This window comes from Theropithecus gelada, chromosome 20 (assembly GCF_003255815.1).
Source record: "Theropithecus gelada isolate Dixy chromosome 20, Tgel_1.0, whole genome shotgun sequence".
Lineage (NCBI taxonomy): Eukaryota > Metazoa > Chordata > Mammalia > Primates > Cercopithecidae > Theropithecus > Theropithecus gelada.
In genome coordinates, this window is record NC_037688.1 from 62,436,440 (window position 1) to 62,460,394 (window position 23,955).

General features: G+C 41.9%; 2 protein-coding genes across 2 annotated transcripts in view; both read right to left on the minus strand.

The window, feature by feature from the left end:
* The window catches only part of LOC112614032 (cytochrome b-c1 complex subunit 2, mitochondrial), a 30,800-nt gene extending 24,120 nt beyond the window's left edge, over positions 1 to 6,680 (minus strand). Inside the window, exons 1-4 of the mRNA XM_025370123.1 lie at positions 5,881 to 6,680; positions 1,689 to 1,772; positions 1,441 to 1,590; positions 397 to 461 (exon numbers count right to left, since the gene is read on the minus strand). Coding sequence (XP_025225908.1) covers positions 397 to 461; positions 1,441 to 1,590; positions 1,689 to 1,772; positions 5,881 to 5,913 — 332 coding nt within the window. The 5' untranslated portion in view covers positions 5,914 to 6,680. The remainder of the gene's footprint in view (positions 1 to 396; positions 462 to 1,440; positions 1,591 to 1,688; positions 1,773 to 5,880) is intronic.
* A 7,301-nt stretch (positions 6,681 to 13,981) lies between these two features.
* LOC112613890 (ATP-binding cassette sub-family A member 3-like) overlaps positions 13,982 to 23,955 on the minus strand; it is a 180,928-nt gene continuing 170,954 nt past the window's right edge. The window contains exons 26-30 of the mRNA XM_025369761.1: positions 20,374 to 20,561; positions 19,549 to 19,719; positions 18,940 to 19,121; positions 14,520 to 14,593; positions 13,982 to 14,122 (exon numbers count right to left, since the gene is read on the minus strand). Of these exons, the coding sequence (XP_025225546.1) occupies positions 13,982 to 14,122; positions 14,520 to 14,593; positions 18,940 to 19,121; positions 19,549 to 19,719; positions 20,374 to 20,561 (756 nt within the window). The remainder of the gene's footprint in view (positions 14,123 to 14,519; positions 14,594 to 18,939; positions 19,122 to 19,548; positions 19,720 to 20,373; positions 20,562 to 23,955) is intronic.

The window sequence follows — 23,955 nt, forward strand, 5'->3', positions numbered from 1 at the left end:
AAATATTTTAAAAGGTTATGTACTTTTTTCCCAAGATAAAATGTCATTGTACACTTAGTAGACCACAGTATAGTGTAAACGTAACTATTATATGCACTGGGAAACCACAAAATTCCTATGGCTTGCTTTGCTGCGATATTTTGTGGTGGTCTGGAACAGAGCCTGCAATGTCTCTGAGGTATGCCTATATATTGCAGATATCTATTCCCATCAGTTACTTAAATTTTTACTTTAAGACATAAAGATGTTTTACATTTTGATGTACTCAAACTCATCAGTCTTTTCCTTCTTGTGTTACTTAAGAAATCCTCAACCTCCTTGATAACAGAGAAAAGTTCCCTTACAATTGAATATTTTCTGGCATTTTCACTATTTTCTATTACTTATTTAACAAACCTTAATTTGCCACCAACTGCTTCAATTCCATGGGTTATCTTGAAAGATGAAGCTCCTTTTGTCGTCTTGAAAAAGAAAAGAACGATTATCTTTGTAGTTTTTCAATGACAAGTTTGCTAAACATTACACTATGTCAAAATCTGTTGTCTAACTGTTATGAGCAGATTTAAAAAGAATTTTACTAAATTCCTGCATCCTTTTTAGTTAAGAATTATAAAACAAGGCTCAACAAAAAGCTGAAGCATAGATTTTTATATTAAGTACATTCATATAAAATTTCCACTGTCAAAACACAAGCTTACTGGATTCATTAGTCTATTCTGAAAGAGACTTGCATATGGGAAAAAAGAGTTAATTTTCTTTCAATTTATGGCACTTCGTTTTAAAATTTTGTTTACTGATTTCTTATGCTCTAATATCAACGTGCATATGGATACTAATTTAGTGCTTCTCTGCAGCAAATATGTTGTGGTTTCTCATTCTACATTAAGGGACTGTACTGGGTTAAACAGTGTTCCCCCCTAAATTTATGTCCAGCCAGAACGTCTGCATGTTACTTTATTTGGTAATACGGTCTCTGCAGATTTAAGTACTTAAGATGACATCATATTGGATTATGGTGGGCACTAAATGTAATATAAATGGTATCCTTATTACGAGGAAATGTGGACACAGACAGAAGGAAGGCCATGTGACAACAAAGGCAGAGACTGCAGTGATGCAGCTGCAGGTCAAGGAATGTGAAGGGTTGTGGGCAACTGCTGGAAGCTAGGAACAGGCAGGGGAGGATTTGTGCCTTCCTAGAACCTTTAGAGGGATCATAGCCCTGCTGATATCTTGGCTTGGCTTAGATACCTTGACTTTGACTTCCAGCCTCTAGAACTGTGACAGGATAAATTTATTTGGTTTATGCTACCCAGTCTGTGGTAATTTGTTATGGCAGGTCAAGGAGGCAAATATAAAGCCTTTGATTTTAGTTTTTCTTTTTCACAGGACCAAGATACCACAGCATTTCCAAACACTTGAGGTAATGAAGATACTTACCAGACTGGATGCAAGTCGCAGCAAATGGGTGGTTCCTAAATTGTTGGAGTCCTCATATCTACTGCCTGCTTTAATGAACAAACCAATTCTTGATAGAGGAGCATAGTTTTCTAAAGAAGCAATCACCAAGCCATTTGGTAACTTGGTAAACTGTATTTAAAATAAAGTAGAGATATAATGAATGTCTTCATATTACCAAACAGAGTAAGGCATGTATGGGTTCTAGTGAGCAAGTTAGTGGGACTAACCTCAAGGTCCTGAGGCTGTGGCGGTGCTCCTGCAGGCGCAGCTGTGGCTTTAACTTTGGGGGCAACTTTGAGGGAATAGAATCTCTAAACACAAAAAACACAGGTCACACACATTTCTTACAAGAACAGTGCTTTATATAAAAGCATGGTACCTTAGGGTACCCAAGCAACAGAGGGTGTTCAGGGGTAAAAGGAGCAATAACCACCTCCATGGGAGGATTTAGCTGCATAACATTTTTTTTTTTGTTTTTGAGACGTCCCTCTGTCGCTCAGGCTGGAGTGCAGTGGTGCAATCTCAGCTCACTGCAACCTCCAACTCCTGGGTTCAAGCCATTCTTCTGCCTTAGCCTCCCAAGTAGCTGGAACTACAGGTGCGTGCCATCATGTCCAGCTAGTTTTTGTTTTTGTATTTTTTAGTAGAGATGGGGTTTCACTGTGTTGGCCAAGCTGGTCTCGAACTCCTGATCTTAAGTGATCCGCCTGCCTTGGCCTCCCAAAGTGTTGGGATTACAGGCATGAGCCACTGCACCCCGCCTAGCTGCATAACTTATTTTTTTTTTTTTTTTTGAGACGGAGTCTCGCTGTGTCTCCCAGGCTGGAGTGTAGTGGCGTGATCTGGGCGGCTCACTGCAAGCTCCGCCTCCCGGGTTTACGCCATTCTCCCGCCTCAGCCTCCCAAGTAGCTGGGACTACAGGCGCCCGCCACCACGCCCGGCTAGTTTTTTTTGTATTTTTAGTAGAGACGGGGTTTCACCATGTTAGCCAGGATGGTCTCGATCTCCTGACCTCGTGATCCACCCGCCTTGGCCTCCCAAAGTGCTGGGATTACAGGCTTGAGCACCGCGCCCGGCAGCTGCATAACTTATTAACCCACCAGTTTACCCGAGCCATTCTTAAACCTCTATTTATTAGTGATTTATAGAGTTCTTGATGCTTATTTGTTTATGATGTAAAGAATCGCTGTATTTTCTTAACTTTCAGTTACCTTATAAAAGTTTCATCATTCTTTGTAGCTCTACAGCTTTGGCATTTTTTTGGAAAAGTGTCAGATCGCCCCATCCACAACCTTTTTTTTTTTTTTTTTGAGACCAAGTCATGCTGTGTGCTCCAGGCTGGAATGCAACAGCACAATCTCAGGTCATTGCAATGTCCGCCACCCAGATTCAAGCGATTCTCCTGTCTCAGCTCCCAAGTAGCTGGGATTACAGGCACATGCTGCCACGCCTGGCTCGTTTTTTGTATTTTAGTAGAGACGGCATTTCACCATGTAGCTCAGGCTGGTCTCCAACTCCTGAGCTCAGGCAATCCACCCACCTCGGCCTTCCAAAGTGATAGGATTCCAGGTGGGAGTCACCACACCCAGCCTGCCTCCACAAACCTTTTATAGGTTTCAGCTTCTTGCTTCTTTATCTGCCCAATGAATCTCACCCGTTCAGTCCATTTTCCAATTGAAATGGTTTCATCTCCTTAATCGTCTTAGTAACTTTAAAAAGACAAAGCAGCTGGGCGCGGTGGCTCACACCTGTAATCCCAGCACTTTGGGAGGCCGAGGTGGGCGGATCACCTGAGGTCAGGGGTTCGAGACTAGTCTGACCAACATGGAGAAACCCCGTCTCTACTAAAAATACAAAATTAGCAGGGCGTGGTGACGCACGCCTGTAATCCCAACTACTGGGGAGGCTGAGGCAGAAGAATCACTTGAACCCGGGAGGCGGAGTTTGCAGTGAGCCAAGATTGCACCTCTGCAGTCCAGCCTGGGCAACAAGAGCAAAACTCGAAAAGAAAAAAGAGAAAAGAAGAGAAAAGAAAAGAAAAGACAAAGTATATAGCAACTTCCTCCAAGTCCTCAATACTTTCCATTGTATCTTCACTCTCATGTGCTGCATTAAGACCACGCAACCAAACGTCTTACCTTTTTTGACTAAATAAAACATTTATGACATGTACGTCATCCTTGATTAACAATGGCTTCATCCACGGCGGATTCTCAATATATAAAATGCAGTTACTGGTAGGGTAAAAGGGTCCCATCAGATATTAGATAATGGACCCAAAATACACTCATTTTATTCAGTTTGTTTGGGCAAATGTTATACGATGCCATAAAAATCATTCTGATTATGACTAAAGTGCATGAGGTTATCCGAGGAGATGATGAGTGAATAAAACCTGGTGCTCCCAAGACCCAATGAACACCTCGCTGGAGTTTCCCAGACATCCCCGCACAGGCTGGAAGGACCCCACTCTGTGCTGTCCAGAAGGCTATTTGTTGTACATCCAGCACTACTGCTGTACTAGGTTGGCTGCTGGTTATCATTTGCTTGTAGTACTGCTTTTCAGTTATGAATTACAATTAGCTTTGCTTTATCATCATCAATTTAGTTTGCTGGGTATGGTATAGTTAACCTTCTTTGTAATTTTCGCCTATGATTTTCCAAAAAGTAAACTTTAAGATATACGGGCATAGCAATTCAAACATGAATAATCTATAGTTCCGCTACCAAGTGAGACTTTAGGTGTTTTCCAACCAAATGTGCCCAAATAGTGACACTTTGTTGGCTATATACATATATATATATATATATATATTTTTTTTTTTTGAGATGGAGTCTCGCTCTGTTGCCTAGGCTAGAGTGCAGTGGCGCGATCTCTGCTCACCGCAACGTCCGCCTCCCGGGTTCAAGAGATTCTCCTGCCTCAGCCTACCGAGTAGCTGGGATTAAAGGCTCCCGCCACCACGCGCGGCTAATTTTTTTTTTGTATTTTTAGTATACATGGGGTTTCACCAAGTCGGCCAGACTGGTTTCGAACTCCTGATCTCAATTGATTCGCCTGCCTCCGCCTCCCAAAGGGCTAGGATTACAGGTGTGAGCCATCGCGCCCGACCGGTAGATGTGCTTCTTAATCGTTCCATTCAAATCAGCAAATTATCCTAGCAACTGTCATGCAATTACTAAATTATTTTGTTCTAATAACAAGATATATCAAGCTTATTCTCCTATATAAAAAGCTAAAATTAGAAACATAAATAACTGCTTTCAAGTTTACTGCAATTTGTTTACTTTGGGCCTCTCCAACTGTTTTCTCTGAGCTTTTTCTATTGTAAAATAGAATGGAGAAGGACATTTTGGGGTCTTTTGCCAATCTAACCATGCTTCCCTCAAAGGGTAATCACTGGTGTGTCTAGGTATACCAGGAAGGTTAATACAATTACAGCCTAAATTGATACAGCCCACAACACATTCACGTAAATATAAAGCATAAGAACATTCCATGCCCAGGTCTGGTTTTTTGCATCTCCATCTAGGAGGGTTTCTCAACACAGGTACTACTACTGGCACTTGGGGGTAGATAATTCTTTGTTGTAGGGGGAAGTTTAGCAGCGTCCCTGGCCTCTCGATGCTAATACCACCCTCTTTACAAGTTGTTGCAACTAAGTATCCAGACATCGCCACCGGTTCCCTGGGGGCATACTGTCCCTCGCTATATATTTTTTTAAAAAGTGTCCCCTCTTACCCCGCTTAATAACCACTGCCCCATCGTGATATAACCCTAATGTGTGAGTTTTTCCCAAGTGACAGCTATGTTTAATTTAGGCTTGAAGGGGAAACTTAAGTAAGGAGCTTCTGAGGACAGATACGTCTTGGAGGAACCGTCTAACATACGATCAAGAAAAGCAACGTTAGACTACTAAGACACCGTAGTAATTAACGATGAATGAAGTTCCAGGCACTGTGGTAAGTGTTATATCTGCACGAGCTCCTTTCTTTTGCTTTTATTCGCTGGGGAAACTGATGCTCCGTGATAAACCAAGGAGCAGAGGCTGCAGCGGATAAAGTGAAGGTTGGGGGCTAAGGCTGTGCCGTCCTCTCCCTCCCTCTGGGTTTCGCGGTCTCGTTCTCCAGCACTTGAGTACCGGAATGACCTTCATGTCTCTCCAGGGAGTCGCTTCAACTCCGCTCTCACGTCCTGCCCCTCTCTTCAGGTTTCCCGGTGTTAGGTCTCTTCTGCTCACAGAATGAGCCGGGCCTCCAAAGCCTGACCCAGTCTGCAGTCCACTTGGCCCGCAGGGTTCAGCTGAAGGGCAAACCGAATCCCAAGGCCCAGACCCCAGACCAGACACCTCCGCCTCGTATCACCTTGCCGACACACTGCTCCCCAGCCCTTCCCCAAACCCGCCACCTGAGCTCACCGAGAAGGACCCGGCTCTGGTTAGTAGCTTCATGATTCAAGATTGTTCTGACACACGGTCCTGCCGGATTAAGGAAAGCAAGATGGTGGCGGGGACGGAGGCCGGGAGTTTCCCAGCGTTCCCCGCCACCTCTTTCCCACGTCCCCTTCGTGAGGGGTACTCTCTATACTGCCGCGCTCTACTGCTCCCTGCATAAGGTTGGACCAGTCCAATTCCTCCAAGACTCAGAATAGGGAGACACACAATTTCCCAAGTAAATATGCAGAAGATAATGTACGTCACTGCTTTTTGCGTTCTTCTCCTGGCCTGAATATCCAGTATGCACCCCTTTTCTAAGTACGTCTGCAGCGGACCGTCACAACTCCCCCCGCTACCTTGGGCTCTTCCGCTCGGGATTGTCCAATGGGACGCGCCTCTCTTGGGACTGCGCAGGCGCCCCTCGGACTGACATCTGCATTGGGGGCCCTGGGTTTCCGCGTCCTTGGACATTGGGGACTTTAGGAGGCTCCTGCCATTCCGCCTTTCTGCAGAGGTACTGGGCATCGAAGCCCAGCGTAGTTGCCTCTTGCTGGGTGAAGTCCTTACTGGATCTTTAGCTCCGTGAAACAGGGGCCTTGTCAGCATATTCGCCGCTGTGTCCCCCAGAGCAGGCCCGGGACACACCGGGAGGGTCAGCGACCTGGGGGAATCATCACAAGGTCTCTGGTCTCGTGGAACTTACGTCCTAGGCTGGGGCTACATAGAATATAAAAACTTAACTGTAGTTTTTGTGTGAGAAAAATAGAAATGTTTTGGACAGTAGGTGTGTTATGTGAGCCGAAACCGGCTGTCGGAGAAAGGCAGTCACGTGATGATCTGGGGGCGCGTTCACTCCGGTCCTCAGCGAGTGTTAACCCATAAAGTGACTTGGGCCAGGCACTGTGCTAACGCGGGAGGCGTGGTCCCTGCCCTTTAGGGACTTAAGAGTTTCGTACCTTGCTACGTTGCTTGGTTGGGAAACCGACAGTATCAGCATCAATATCATTTGGGAGTTGATTAGAAATGTATAAACTCCAGGTCCCATATTGGATCCGAATCAGTGTTTTTACAAGATCCTGAGATGATTTCGTATGCACAATAGTTTCAGAGAGGCTGGTGGTGTAGACGTTACAAGGCATAGGCAAATTTATGTCCTTTTTGCCTTGTGTCTGAATTGCTCCAGGCCTACAACGGACTCGGGCTGTCTAACGATTTAAGGTCCGGGCATTAAAAACCTGGCACCAACCCAATTTCTGTGCCTGCTGGGGACACCCTCAACCCAATTCGTACCATACAGTTTCCCCACGTGTGGTAGACTTAACACTAGTGGTGCATGAGATGATTTTAAGTTGGTACATAGATGAACACTTCCATTTTTTTCCTTTTAAAAATTTGTATAAATTTAAGGGGCGCAAGTACAGTTATGTTATGTGGATATATTGCAGTAATGGTGAAGTCTGGGCTTTTAGTTTATCCATCACCCGAATAATGTACATGGTGCCCATTAAGTACTTTCTCATCGTCACCTCTCTCCCACCCCTCCACCTTTCGGAGTCTCCAGTGTCTGTCATTCCACACTCTATTTCCACATGTACATCTTATTTAGCACTGTTCCATTTTAATAATATATTTATTTTGATTAAGACAAGCAATGCTACCAGTGAATTTCCTCTTTACATTAATAAAATAATAAAAGTTGGTGTGAAAACGTTAAGTAACTTGATGATACGGATATACAGCAAAAATCATGAATGTATTATACAGGTACCATTGAGTGAAATTTTGGAAGCAGTGCTGTGATCAAGCCACCTGCGACAGCTACGTTTTTCAGGATAAAGTTCAAGTTCATTAGCATGGCATACAAAGCTGTTTCCAGTACTTCAAAATCCCATTTCCCAAGTTAGCTGCGACCCTGAGTCCAGTCATTGTAACTTCATTCAACAGTTCAGGTCAGGTAGGAGGAACACACGAGTCTCCACGCTCAAGTGCACACACAAACACACACACACACACACCTGCTTATAATGTCCTCTCATTCTTAGGTTATGACCCAGTATTGGAAAGGGGCAAAAATAAATTCTGTTCAAAGTGTGGCAGGATTTGAAACATAATTCATGACACCAGCTACATAAATCATAAAATCCCATTTGTCCATTGCAAAAGGTCCTATTAAGCATTAAACTACAAATTAGGAGTGCCATCTTGTGGACACATCTACCACTTCCACATCATGTCACTTCCTAGCCAATTCCATGGCTGCTCTCACAGTGGAGGTCTCTGCCACAGCTCTAGCATTTTATTGCAGAAGAAAACCCAGTCCTTGAACTGGTTTCTGTGTAGAACACATTGAAAGCCCTGGGAGTGGAAACCAGCAGACAGGAAGAGTAGACATGGAAGAGCAGACGAGTTCATTGCTGGAAAGCTCGAATTGTTAGTTTTGTTAACGTGGAGTCCAATTTGACTCCATGGAGCCCAACTACCTACCCTGAGCCCTCATGGTGAGTGTGTTTGTGCATGGGGTGGGAGAATGTAAAGGGAAAGGAGGCAACAGTAGGAGTAAAACACACCAAAGGAAAGTGATGTGGGTTTATACTTGGGAACAACATTACCTTGCCATCTTAGGGCTGGAGGCATTAATCATGGCTCTCCAATGCATAATTTCGATGTTGGCATTTCCTTCCCATTCCTTTCAGAACCCTACCCTGTCAAATATTATCTCTGATGAAATATTCCCGGGGCCGGGCATGGTGGCTCATGCCTGTAATTCCAGCACTTTGGGAGGCTGAGTGGGTGGATCACCTGAGGTCAGGAGTTCAAGACCAGCCTGGCCAATATGGCAAAACCCTGTCTCTACTGAAAAAAAAAAAGACAAAAATTAGCCGGGTGTGGTGGTGGGTCACTGTAATCCTAGATACTTGGGAGGCTGAGGCAGGGAGAATTGCTTGAACCTGGGAGGTGTAAGTTGCAGTGAGCCGAGATCACGCCACTGCACTCTAGCCTAGGCAAAACAGTGAGACTCTGTCTCAGGGGAAAAAAAGGAAAAAAGAAAGTTCACATCAATTTGTAATATGCTATAATTATTGTTTTTGGTCACATATACTTTTTCCATGTTTTGAGGTGAACAGATTGGTCTTCATTCTAAGACTGTGTTGTTATATTGATTGATTCAAATTATAAATAAACCTTTCCTTCCTGTGATAAATCCAGCTTGGTCTGGATGTTTTATTCTTTTAATATATTTCTAGACCTAATTTGCTACTAATTTGTTTAGGATTTGTGCATTTATGTTCCAGAGTGATACTGGCTTTAACTTTTTCATTCCCCCTATTCATGCATTTTTCTATCATAGATAAAATGAGTTAGGAAGTGTGGAAGGAAAAAAAAAAATCTCAGGACCCCCAAATCACTAAGCCAAAGGGAAAATTCAAGCTGGGAATGATGTCAGACAAACCTGCCTGCCGTTTTATTCCTAAATAAGACAGCTATAAGGATAAAAAGCTACATAAGCTCCCTCACAATTTGCCCGCAGGGAAATTACATGCGCGTCTGAAGATCTTTACCCTAAAACAGTTCTGTTGAATTTCACCCTGGCAATGTAAATTGATAGCTTAATTAATTAATATTTATTTATTTATTTATTTTTGAGAGAGTTTCACTCTTGTCACCCAGGCTGGAGTGCAATGGCACGATCTGAGCTCGCTGCAACCTCCACTTCCTGGTTTCAAGCGGATTCTCCCGCCTCAGCCTCCTCAGTAGCTGGGATTACAGGCATGCGCCACCACGCCGGGCTAATTTTGTATTTTTAGTAGAGACAGGGTTTCACTATGTTGGCCAGGCTGGTCTCGAACTCCTGACATCAGGTAATCTGCCCACCTTGGCCTCCCAAAGTGCTGGGATTACAGGCGTGAGCCATTGCACCAGGCCTGATAGCTTATTTTCACAGGTTCAGGACAAAGGACAGAACTGAAAGTCCATCTTAAACAAATGTGTATCTGATTGCTTCCTCTGCCCTATTGTTTACATTATATTATGTAAAAATAATGAAGATTCTCTGGGCCAGACAATGACATAAGTGACTATTCCTCTGCCCATCCTCTCACATGTAAATTGTATATTCAGTGAAAGGCTGATCAAAGATTCAAGAGGATGCAACCCTTTGTCTCTGTCTACCCACACATTTTTAAATTTTTTTTTTTTCCTTGAGACAGAGTCTCACTCTGTCACTCAGGCTTGAGTGCTTCCAGCACTTCCTGAACTCAAGCAGTCCTCCCACCTCAGTCTCCCGAGTAGGTGGGACCACAGGCGCATGCCACCACATCTGGCTAATTTTTGTATTTTTGATAGAGATGGGGTTTTGCCATGTTGCCCAGGCTGTTCTCAAACTCCTGAGGCCAGTCCACTGGACTGGCCTCCCAAAGAGCTGAAATTAACATTTTAAATTTTCTTCCTTTTCACCCATATCAATCCTTTCTCCTTAAATATTGAAGCTCTCAAAATCATCTTTGGAGAAAGGCATATACATGGCTGTCAGGCGCTGATCCTTACCTTGGCCATGTAAACTTTCCACATTGATTGAGGCCTGTCTCAGATACTTTTGGTTCACAGAAGTAAATGTCTTTCCCCAGCTTTCGTATATTTCACATGCTCCCTTTGATTTTGTCAGGCTTTTATTTTATTCTTTGTTAGGGTGGGTCTATTTACGTTTTTGATCTTATTCTAGGACATGATCTTTACTTCTAAGGCATGGCTTTTCTGGAGTTAAAACTATAAGGGGTGCTTAGTAAGGTGTCTCTACTGTGGCTCAGTAAGAATTCCGACGTTCTCTGCACTATGTAAACTCCGGGTCTACGTTTGTTACAGGTAGTTAGACAGGTATGAGCGGGGCAGGAGAGGGCTCTCCCCCCACCCACCAGGAATGTCGGGTGATGATTTGGCAGTTATCACATTGCCTCTCTAAAAGTGATAAATTGGGCCAGGTGCGGTGGCTCACACCTGTAATCCCAACACTTTGGGAGGCCAAGGCAGGTGGATCACCTGAGGTCGGGAGTTCGAGACCTGCCTGAACAACATGGAGAAACCCTGTCTCTACTAAAGATACAAAATTAGCTGGGCATGGTGGCGGGCACCAGCTACTCGAGAGGCTGAGGCAGGAGAATCACTTGAACCCAGGAGGTGGAGGTTGCGGTGAGCCGAGATTGTACCACTGCACTCCAGCCTGGGCAGCAAGAGCGAAACTCCGTCTCCAAAAAAAAAAAAAAAAAAACAAGAAACCAAGAAAACAAAAAAACGATAAATTGGAGAGGCCATTTCCTGATAGTCAACACCTGTTGCACGAAATTAACGGTGTTAATTGAATGCAGACACCAGGGAGTAGCAACTTCCTGGGCATGTGCATTAAGAAACAAAATGGCGGAGTATGACTTTCCAGGGTTACTCCACTAGAACTTCTGAGGGAAGAAAGCCTCAGATGGGCATGTGGACAACTTCCGGAACACGCTGCGTGTGCTCACCTCCAAAGGGTGAGGGGGGCACCAGGCATGCGGGCAGCCCACCCTAAGGGAAGAATCATGAGAAAGGGGCCAGCCTATAAAGTACTAGGATCACTGTTAAACAGGGCGCTTGACCTCAGTGCCTGGTTGGGTCTCTTCAAGCATACTTTCCTTTCCTTTTTTATCCTGTTCTAAAGCCTTTTAAATAATCTTCCACTCCTGCTCTGAAACCTGCCTTGGTCTCTTTTTCTGCCTTATGCCCCTCTGTTGAATTCTTTCTTCTGAGGAGGCAAGAATTGAGGTAGCTGCAGCTGCACACAGATTCACCGCCAGTAACTCAGCTATCTTCCACCGGTAACACATTCAGTTCTCAGTCCAGCAGGTGCCATTCTCTGATAGGCCTCACAGCATCTCTCCCTTTGCACATGGCACAGGCCAGCTCATGACTCACAGCAAACCCCATTCAAATTTCTGGGCCCTCGCTTCCTCTTTACCAGCACCCTGCTCTTCAAATTCTAGCTGCTTTAGCAATCCTAAACTCTCTCTTCATTGATAGCTTTTGAGGTTCAGAAGCTACAGTTCAAATAAAACTAAGATTTATTGTTTCATTTCTGCAAAAGGAAGATGTGAAGCTACACTGATTTGCCTTACTACTCATATCTGAAACCTGGTAGAACATTAGACAGTTTCATAATTAAGTAACTGTGGGCAAAGGAGCCTAGGTGTTGCTACGGGCTTCATTTCAAACAGCAGGGACAAAAGGAAGCACCTCAAACATTAGCAGCATCAACAAAAGGTGCAGCAGCATAATGACTCACCTGTAGATGTTGATAAGCTCATCAGCATGAGGCTCCAGTTCAAGTGAATTCAACCATTTCTTTACAGTTGGATCTGGGGCTCAGAGACTCCCCATAATGTGGCATACATGGTCATTATTTCCTGAGCAGTCATATATTCTAGCAAGACATCAAATTCAGGACAATAACCAATTCTTGACCTTAACCTAATTACAAGAATTGTATTAAGTAAAAACCCAAGTCATCTATCCCACTAGACAACATGGATAAGATGGCAAACCTACAGTCTTCCAGGCCATACTTCTAAGAGTCCTACCAAGATATTTTCTTCTAAAGGGCTACAGAATTATAGCTGTCAGATCTATTGTAGGACATTGGAATAGTAGGTTCCATAATTCAGTTTTAATGATCTGGGGGATAAAGAAGTTAGAAATGAAATTCCAGAGCCTACTCATTTTGGAGGAGTACTAGATTATGAGATGGTCTTCTCATTAATCAAGAACTCCAAGGGGAATGGCCGCCATGGATGTATTTGCACTGTTCAACCTGTACAACATCTTGTCCATATAAAGGCTGGTCCATATAAAGGCTGAACCAGAACCAAAGCCTTTCCCCACCCCGCCAACCTGCAGACTGCAGTGAGTGTTGCTTTAGCAATTAGTCAAACCCCTCTGTTGATTTACACTCAGGTGAGCATAGCCTACGCACCAGAGAAAGAGCTATAAATTCAATTTTGTTTTAATTGGAGACTTCTTATACTCCTAGACACTTCATAGAAACAAACTCAATTTCCCTCTTTATCTAATAATAATAATAAAAAAAGAACAGTAAGCATCTGGTGGATGTCACTTTATAACCAACAATATCCAAGTAAGGATTTGAAAACATTGAACAAGTCACCCCAAAATAGAGCAGCCTTATAGACTCTCTTCATCTTGCAATTCTACAAGAACCATCCTAGTTTTCTACTCAGTTGTCTATGAATCCTGAAGAGGTGATTAGATTTCTCATATTATTTATGGGGGACTCCAAGTATCTGCCTAGGCAAGAATCAGAAGAAAGTATCTCTGTGTCCCTCCCTCTTCACTTTATTTCTTCTTCTTTTCTTCTTTATTAGAGGGGAGACAATGGTAGAAAAGAAAACACATTATTTTTAAATAATCTTTTTTTTTTTTTTTCTGGTCATGGACCCCAAATGTTTTTGGTGCAAAATTTCTGTTTCAACTGAAGCATATGAACGTTATTTTGGATGTCTGAAATAGTAACCCAACTCAGCCCTCCAACATTGATGATTTATATTAGATATATGTGTATGTGCATGTATATCTGCACCTGTGTGTGAGTATGAATGTGTGTGTGGTGTGTGTGTGTGTGTGTATCCATGGGAAAGCTGATGTGATCCAGGCCTTATGCTCTTCTTATCCATAACTCAACTGCTAAAACATAAAGCTCTTGTTCTTTGGGCTGTTCCATCTGACAGCTCCATCATTACTGGATCTTTCTGTTCAAATGTCCAGAACCCTCAGGAACAGGTTCCTGTCCCAACCCTGACAAATGCTGCTCTTTCATATCTCAAGGAGAGAAAACAGGAATTTCACCAAATGTCTTCGGATTTGAGCATGCTGGATACACAGGTTGCTCATCTAAATCTGCAATGAAGGGGACAAACGTTCTTCTTTGGGAAAATCTTTATTATGTAAATATATTTACACCAAGATACACATGCACAGGAAGGTCCCCCTATGCATCCAGGTGTCATCTATGAAAGACACGAGGGTCACTGGTTGTAAATGAATCTCATGGCACCTCATTTTCATCATCACTGGATACTTTCTCTGGGTTAGCAAAGGTCAGGAAGACTTGTTCCAGTGTGATCTGACTGACGGAATAGTCTTCTAAATCAAATTGCTCTTTAGCTTGCTCCAAAATGCCAAACACCTTTAACAACAGCAACAAAAACGCAGTTACCATTGCAATCTCCCCTTCAGCCCCCAACTCACATGAGCCTCTCCTCCACTCCCCCAATTCCTATCAAGTGTATGTTGGAAGACAGAAGGTACAGAAGGGAGAGGTGAGAAGGTGGAAGAACAGAGAATTGAGAAAGTGAGAGGAGGCCATTCTCTGTTCCCATTTGCTTGATGGATATGGAGTAATAATGGAATTCAGGACAAGAAATTGTAGTTATTGAACTCTAGGGGTGTTTGAAAAGCAACCTAATGGTGCTACTCCCCCAACAATGCCAGGTTCCCATTCCACATTCCGGAATCCCAGATACTCCCCATCGTTAGTGCTCTCTTAACATGCAATGTTAGAAGGGCAAGGTTGCTACTATCACCTTTCCCCAGCGATTGTCCTTGCTAGGAATGTAGTAGTTAAGGATCCCTTGATTCTCATGTTTTAAGACACTACCTAAGAAAGGAAAATAGGACAGGCGAATAATCTTACAGGCTTCATTTGAAATTGCCAAAATATTACTACATTTAATTATATACTGTGGAGGGGTGAATAGAGGAGGTCAATATGAAAGGAGATATGACCCGCTAACCCACTCTCTTTGGTATCCATGACATGGTTAATGCTTTCAGCAGATTTATTCCTCATGAAATCATCTTATTATGTGGAGTTCATAGCAAATATTGAAGGCAGGATTTGAGGTACAATAAATTATCAGCTGACATGCCCAATATGAAAAACCTGAGCCTTCTAAAAGTCTTATGTTTGCAGAGGGACCCAATCCAAGACAGCCTATTAGAAGTGGCTGTGGTTCACAGTACTCACAGAGAAGAATGGAGAGGAGTGAGTGAATTTAGCACCTTCAGCTGACATATCCAGATTCTCACATTGGGACCAACTTGGCTAAAAACTCAACCCATGGAGAACAAGGAAGAGCACGGGGTGGAGATGGCCCACCAAGGAGCCCCATGGAGCCAAAGGAACCCCCACCCCTAGCCAAGAGAAGCACCGAGTGATTGTGAGACCCTGCCCAGGAAACCATGCTTTTCCCATGGGTCTTTGTAACCCACAGCTCAAGAGATCTCCTTATGAGCCCACACCACCAGGGCCTTGGGTCTGATACACAGAGCTCTGTGAAGTCTTGACAGAGCATCCACTCAGGTATACACAGAGACCCAGGAGTTTTATATACTCCAGCCTTGGGATCCTTGGCAAGGTAGGAGGTCCATCTGTACATATCCCTAGGAAGGAAGCTGAATCCAGGGAGCCAAGCAGTACATTCTATAGGCCCCACTTCCACATCACATCACAAGTTAAGACCTACTGGCTTGGAATCCCAGCCAACCAATGGCAGTGAGTTGGAGTCTCCCTGAGATGGGTCCAAGTTCCTGGGGGACGGGCAGCTGCCATCTCTGTGGTTTGGTCAACTCAGCCACTTCAGCCTGTCAGCTTTGAAGAATACAGGCAGTCCAAACAAGGAAAGGTCCCCCACAACACAGCACACCTGCTATACCAAAAAGCAGCCAGACTGCTGCTTTGGGTGGGTCCCTGATCCCTTTCTTCCTGACTGAGTGAAACCTTCCAACAGAGGTCTCCAGCTACCTCCTACAGGTACATGTAGGCTGGTGACCAAAGGAGGGACTCCTCCCTAACTCATTCTATGAGGCCAGCATCATCCTGATACCAAAACTGGACAGAGATACAACAAAAAAGAAAACTTCAGGCCAATATCCTCGATGAAAATCAGCGCAAAAATCCTCAATAAAATACGCAAACTGAATCCACCCACACATCAAAAAGCTTGTCCACCACGATCAAGTTGGCTTCATTACCGGGATGCAAGGCTGGTTCAACATATGCAAATCAATAAATGTGATTCATCACATAAACAGAACTAAAGACAAAAACCACATGATTAACTCAATAGATGCAGAAAAGGCCTTCGATAAAATTCAACATCCCTTCAGGTTAAAAATTTTCAATACACTAGATACTGAAGGGACATACCTCAAACTCATAAGAGCCATATATGACAAGCCCACCACCAATGTCATACTGAATGGGCAAAAGCCGGAAGCATTCCCCTTGAAAGCTGGCACAAGAACAAGGATGTCCTCTCTTACTACTCTTATTCAACATAGTATTGGATACAGTATCTTGGTTGGCAGGTTTTTTTCTCTTCAGTAATTTGAACATGTCATCCCACTCTCTCCTTGCCCATGAGGTCCCTGCTGCGAAATCTGCAGCTAGCCTTATGCAATCTCCCTTATATGTTATTTGCTTTTGTTTTTTCTCTTGCTGCTTTCAGGATCCTCTCTTTGTGCTTGATTTTTGACCATTTAATTATAATGTCTTGATGTAGCCTTGTTTGTATTGAATCCGAATGCAGATATGTGACCCTCTTGTACCTGGATATTTATGTTTTTCTTAATATTTGGAAAATCTTCTGCTTTTATTTCTTTAAATAATCTAACAATTTGTTTTTTCTTCTTCCTCATAAACTCTAATAATGCAAATACTGGCTCTTTTGATGCTGTTCTATAAATCTCATGAGCTTTCTTCATTCCTCTTAATTTTTCTTTTAATTGTCTAACTGTATATTTTCAAAAAGCCTATTTGAGTTGAGATAGTTTTCTCTGCTTGATAAATTCTGCTGTTAATGCTTTCTACTGCATTCTTCATTTTATTCACTGTATATTATTACATATCCATGATTTCTGTTTGATTTTTTAAGAAGAAATTTCAATGTTTCTATTAAGTTACTAGTCTGGGTAATTTATTGTTTACCTGATTTTGTTGAATTGTTTTTCTGTATTATCCTGAAGTGTGCAGAGCTTTTTGATTTTGTTTTTAAGATGGAGTCTCACTCTGTTGCCCAGGCTGGAGTCCAGTGGCGCGATCTCAGCTCACTGCAACCTCCACCTTCCGGGTTCAAGCGATTCTCCTGCCTCAGCCTCCCGAGTAGCTGGGATTACAGGCACCTGCCACCATGCCTGGCTAATTTTTCTATTTTTAGTAGAGATGGGGTTTCACCATATTGGCCAGGCTGGTCTCAAACTCCTAACCTTGTGATCCGCCCGCCTTGGCCTTCCAAAGTGCTGGGATTACAGGTGTGAGCCACTGTGCCTTAGCCTATAGAGCTTTCTTAAAGTGATTTATTGATCACATCAAATCGAACTCTGACACAATAAGTCCTCAAAAATATTTGCCACACACACGCATAAGTGAATATTCAACTTCTTAATGGACATATCCATCTACATGTGTCAAGGGCACACCATAAACACTATGACCAACACCGGGGTGATAATTTTTCCACACAGCTCGTTCTTCACATATGCTTGACCATCCATTTCATATCTGTTTTCTGATTTTCTTTTTTTTGCTTTTTTGAGATGAAGTCTCTCTCTGTCACCCAGGCTAAAGTGCAATGGCATGACCCCTGCTCACTGGAACCTACACCTCTCCGGTTCAAGTAATTCTCCTGCCTCAGCCTCCTGAGTAGCTGAGACCACAGGTGCACGCTGTCATGTACAGCTAATTTTTGTATTTTTAATGGATATGGGGATTCATCATGTTGACCAGGCTGGTCTTGAACTCCTGACCTCAGGTAATCCACCCACTTCAGCCTCCCAAAGTGCTGGGATTACAAGCATGAGCCACTGTACCTGACCCTGATTTTTATTCTTACTGTGTAATCAATTTTGCTATTTTCCATTGCCTAGGAGACAAGTTTTCAACCCCTTAGCCTAACACACAACAGGAACTTCTGTGGTATTTTGCTCAGCCTACCGAAGTGGAAACTAAGATGAAAAGCCAGAATTATTAAAAGCCTTGCCATTGCCCACACTTTAGGTTAAGGAAAGAGAGATAAGAGACAGATCGAAATGGATGGTCTCTCTTGTACTGTTCCATGTAGGCAGAGAGGTGCCTACTGAATTTAGCATGAAGAAACAGCACTCAGAAACCAAACTCCTCTTGAAAAGAGAGAAATATGTTCTTGAGAAATGTGTTACATTGTATTTGTTGTTCTCACCATTCATATGATTTATGTCTTCAATACCAGTTTTCTGTGAGTTATTGATAGGTATTGATTTTCTATAATGTTCCTTTGGCAACGTTCTTATTTGCATTTCAATACCATATCCTAACTGAGACAGCAAAAGCATAAAGTTGCATGTGTAGTGTGAAGGAAAAAACCTTAAAACTTGGCATGAATAATCTGTGAAAATAATTGAGAATTATGCTAAAATAGGACTTTAGGTATATAATTTATTTTTAGTTTTTATTTATTATCATTATTTTTTTAGAGATGGGGTCTTGCTCTGTCACCCAGACTGGAGTGCAACAGCACAATCATAGCTAATTGCAGCCTAAACCCTGGGGCTCAAGCAGTTCTCTGGACTTAGCCTACCAAGTTGCTGGAAGTACAGGCGTGAGCTACTGCACCCAACTAATTTATAAACATAAAACTGCCTTGTTAGGTGATGTAAGAGTTTGTGAGAACCTCTGTTTTTTGTGAAACTTAGCATAATCTGCCACAAGAGACTTATAGTATCAAACGTTGTCAAAGGAACATTACAGAAAATCAATACCTATCAATAACTCACAGAAAACTGCTATTGAAGACATAAATCATATGGATGGTGAGAACAACAAACATGATTTAACACATTTCTCAAACTCCTGAGCTCAAGTGACCTGCCCGCCTCAGCCTCCCAAAGTGCTGGGATTACAGGCATGAACCACTGCACCGGGCCGATGTAATATATTTCTGACAAAGGTAGCGCAACTTAATTCACCTGGAAATGTTGTTGTAACAAAACGTTTAAAATCCTCTAATTTATCTTTAGTCTTGACCTTGACCTTGAGGATGTAAATGTTGCCAAACTTGTTCTTGAGATGCTGAGGGCTGCCCAAGCACATGAACTTCCCTTGCACCATGATGGCTAGACTGGTACAGAGCGCGTCACATTCCTCCATACTTGCAAAACAAAAGGGCAGAATGTTGTAAGGGTAAAAGTAAAAAGTTCTCTTTTGGAGGACACTGTGTAGTTCAATCAGAGCCAGAATTTTGCGACCCTATTTTCAATCAGAAGTTGTATTTTTCCAATCATAAAACTCATTGATGGGAAGTGGGAATTTTTCAAATGAAAAAGAACATAGTGCCCAATTTTCAAATAGAGCATCTTCTGAAGTCCTGTCTTTTCCTCACTTTTTTTGTTAAACTCAGTGAGGGTTTTAAGTCATTTGATTTATTAGGATTAACATGAATCCTAATTCCTAATGAGGAACTAACGTACTCAGGCAAGTTTACTGTCCAATATTATCCACTGGGCCTAAATAATTCCCTCTTACAGCCACTACAACTCTCTCGCTAGCCCTCAACCAAGCCTCCCAGTGAGCCACACCTGTGGGAGGTTATAACGATGGCTTTTCCACTTTCGCGTGTCTTTGTCACTATGTTCCAGAGCAGGCGTCGGGCTACTGGGTCCATGCCAGTTGATGGCTCATCCAGGAAGATGACTGAAGACCTTCCCATTAGGGCAATAGCAGTACTCAGCCTACGTTTGTTTCCTTCACTTCATGGCCAAAGAAGGAGAGAAAAAGTGAGAGAAGAAATGGCTATACATATCAGTTATGTATAGGAAAGAGTTAGTACAAATTTCCCAAATGCTGAGCGTCCCAGCACACACTTAACATGGACGTCCACAATGCTGATTATATGTGACTTTGATTAGGTAGCAGGCCCAATTACAGACGTGTATATCAATTCATTTAAATTTGAGATATAGAGGAGTGACTTTTATGTAATAAATTTTGGCAGCATTATCAGTGGCATTTATTTACCCATGTTCTTAGAGTGTTACAGTTTCCAAGTCACATAAATCACATCATAATTCAAAGGGCCTACATTCCTCCTTACTTGGTAGACAAAGAACTATAGGGACCCTAGAAAGAGAAGACACTCCTTTTTTTGAGGTTCAGAGGATATAGTTCAAATAGAACCAAGACTTTGCGTTTCATCTCTGCAAAGGGAAGATGTAGAACTGTATTGATTTGCCTTATTACTGGCATCTGAAGCCTAGCAGAACATTAGATAGTTTCACAAGTAGGTAATTGTGGGAAGCAGAGCTTAGGTGGAGCTGTAAGCTTCATTTCAAACAGCAAGAACAAAAGGAAGCACCTCAATGTTAGCAGCATCAACAGAAAAGAGTGGTAGCATAGTGACTCACCTGTAGGTGCTGATAAGCCTGTCAGCATGAGACTCCAGTTCCAGTGAATTCAACCATTCGTTCACATACAGCTTAATCTGGGGCTCAGAGACTCCCCATATTCTGGCATACATAATCATTATTTCCTGAGCAGTCATATATTCCAGCAAGGCATCAAATTGAGGACAGTAGCCAATTCTTGACCTTACCTAATAACAAAAATTGCCTTGAGTAAACAGCCAAGTCATCCATCCCACTACACATCCATGGATGAGATGGCAAACCTGCAGTCCTCCAAGCCATGCTTCTAAGAGTCCTACCAAGATTATTTTTTTCCTAAAGGGCTACACAATTATAGCTGTCAGACCTGTTGTAGGACATTGGGATAATAGCTTCCATAATTCAGTTTTAATGATCTTGGGGATAAAGAAGTTAGAAATAAAATTCTAGAGCTACACAATTTGGAGGATTATTAGAATATGAGATGCTCTTCTCATTAATCAGGAACTCCAAGGAGCATGGCCACCATGATGTTTTGGCTTTGTTTAACCTGTAGAGCCATATGTATATCTTGTTCCAGAGTAAGGCTGAACCAGAAGCAAGGCCTTTCCGCATTCATCCCCAAACCAGAGACTGCAATAAGTGTTGCTTTACCAATTAGTCAAACCCTTCTGTTGATTTACACTGAGGTGCACATAGCCTAAGAGCCAGAGAAAAGGTTATCAAATTAAATTAAATTAAATTACTAATTAATTTACAGTGTTTCCAAACTCTTCATACCCCCTAAACTCCTGGCATGGCATGAGCCCCTGCCCCTCTGTTTGAAGTGACAGGGGCTTTAAAAGACTAGCTCCCTTTACACACCATCCTTCATTTTTCTCATTTTCCTCTTTTGGGATTCATACATTAAGTATTAGGGCATTAAAACACAACTGCATGTATAAATAAAATTATAAAGTAACCACACATGCTCAGGGAAAGACACAGGCTCAGAAAATGCCTGAGAAGAACGTATTTTCACACCCCAGGCTGATCCTAAGCACAGAGACAGCAATCCAAAAAACAAAAACAATAAATAAAAAGTAACAAACAGCAGCAAACCTAGGAGAATGAGGAAAATATAATTTCCAGAATTCCCACTTTATTGGAGTCAAATGTCCAGGTTTTAATAAAACTCAGAATCATAGAGGGAAACAGGAAAGTATGACCCATCAAAGGATGAAAGGAAAAAAAAAATGAATGGAAACTGTACTGAAAAAGACATGAAGGGCAGATATACTAGAAAAATACCTTAAAATATTGTCTTAACAATGCTTTAAAAATTAAAGGGAGATGTGGAAGAAGTCAAGAAAATGATGTGCAAACAAAATGGAAATATCAATAAGAGGTAGAAAACTTTAAAGGGAAACAAAAAATTCTAGAGTGGAAAAGTACAATAACTGAAATAAAGTATTAACTAGTAGGATTGAAAGTCATGTTTGAGGCTGGGCGTGGTGGCTCACACCTGTAATCCCAGCACTTTGGGAGGCCGAGGCAGGTGGATCACGAGGTCAGGAGATCTAGAGCATTCTGGCTAACATGGTGAAATCCTGTCTCTACTAAAAATACAAAAAATTAGCCAGGTGTGGTGGTGGGCGCCTGTAGTACCAGCTACTCAAGAGGCTGAGGCAGGAGAATGGTGTGAACCCAGGAGGCAGAGCTTGCAGTGAGCCGAGATTGCACCACGGCACTCCAGCCTGGGCGACAGAGCAAGACTCCATCTCAAAAAAAAAAAAAAAAAAAAAAAAGTCATATTTGAATAGGCAGAAGAAACAATTAATTAACTTTACTGTAGGACAATGGCAATTATTTAGTCAGAGGAACAGAAAGAAAAAAGATCAAAGAAATGTAAACAGAGCCTAAGGGACCTTTGGAATACCATCAAGTGGACTAATGTATACATTGTGGTATTCAAGGAGAATAAAGAAAAGGACAGAGAGATAATTTGAAGAAATAATGATTGAAAACTTTCCAAATTTGATTAATAGAAACATCCAGGAGCCCAATGAACTCTAAGTAAAATGAACTCAAAGAGACCCACACCAAGACATGTTATTATAAATTTGGCAACAGCCAAAGACAGAGAGAGAATCTTGAAATCAGGAAGACAGAAGCCATGGATCACGTTAAAAAAAATCTCTCAAGATTATCAGCAGATATCAGAAACTTCAGCAACCAGAGGCAATGGGCTGAACCAGAAGAAAAGCCTTTCCCCATCCACCCTCAAAACTGTTAAAAGAAGAAAACTGTCAAACAAGAATCTTGCATCTGGTAAAACTAGTTCAAGAGTGAAGAAGAAATTAAGACATTCTCAGATAAATGAAAGTTGATAGAGTTTGTTGTCAATAGACCTGTCCTGTAGGAAATGCTCAAGGAAGTCCTACAAGGTGAAATGAAAAGACACTGGACAAGAAGTTAATGCCATAAGAAGTAAAGATCTCAATAAAGGTAAATACATAGGGAATTATAAAAGCTAATAGTATCGTAACAAAAGTTTGTTACTTTACATTTTGTTTTCTACGTAATTTAAAATTTTAATGCATTTAAAATAATGTTTTGGGCACATAGTGTATGAAGATGTAATTTTGTGACATCAACAACTAAAAGGGGTGGTGATGGAGCTGTAAAGGAGCAGAGTTTTTTATGTTACTGAAGTTGATATAAATTCAAATTAGTATTATAACATTAATATATTAAATGTACTGTCTGATAACTACAAAGAAATAGTTATAGAATATTTACAAAAGAAAATGAGAAAGGAATTTAAATATTTTACTACAAAAAATCAACTAAATACAAAGGAAAATAGTAATGCTGGCTGGGTGTGGTGGCTCACATCTATAATCTCAGCACTTTGGGAGGCTGAGACAGGTGGATCACTTGAGGTCAGGAGTTTGAGACCAGCCTGGCCAATATGGTAAAATCTATCTCTACTAAAAATATAGGAAAAAACAATTAGCCTGGTATGCTGGCATCAGCCTGTAATCTCAGCTACTCTGAAAGCTGAGGCAGAAGAATCACTAGAACCCAGGAGGCGGAGGTTACAATGAGCTGAGATGATGCCACAGTACTCCAGCCTGGGTGACAGAGTGAGACTCAATCTCAAAAACAAAAACAAAACCAAAACAAAACAAAAAAAACCCAAAGCAGTAATGCAGGAAATTGGGAATATAAAAGCTATAAGGCATATAGAAAAAATAGCAAAATGATGGAATAAGTTTCTCCTTATAAGTACTTTAAATATAAATACATTAAACTCCCCAATCAAAAGACAGAGATTGGCAGAATGAATTTAAAAAAAATGATTCAACTAGATGCCATCTCCAGGAGACTCACTTTAGATCCAAAGACATAAGTAGACTGTTAGTAATCAAATGGGGTGTAAGGGTGGCTACACTAATATCAGATAAAATAGACCTTAAATCAAGAAAATTTAGAAGAAGCAAAGAATATTACATATTAATGAAAGGTTCAATTCAGAATGGAGATGTAAAAAGTAAAAACATTTACACATCTAATAGCAGATCCTCAAAATAGATGAAGAAAAAACTGAGAGAATTAAAG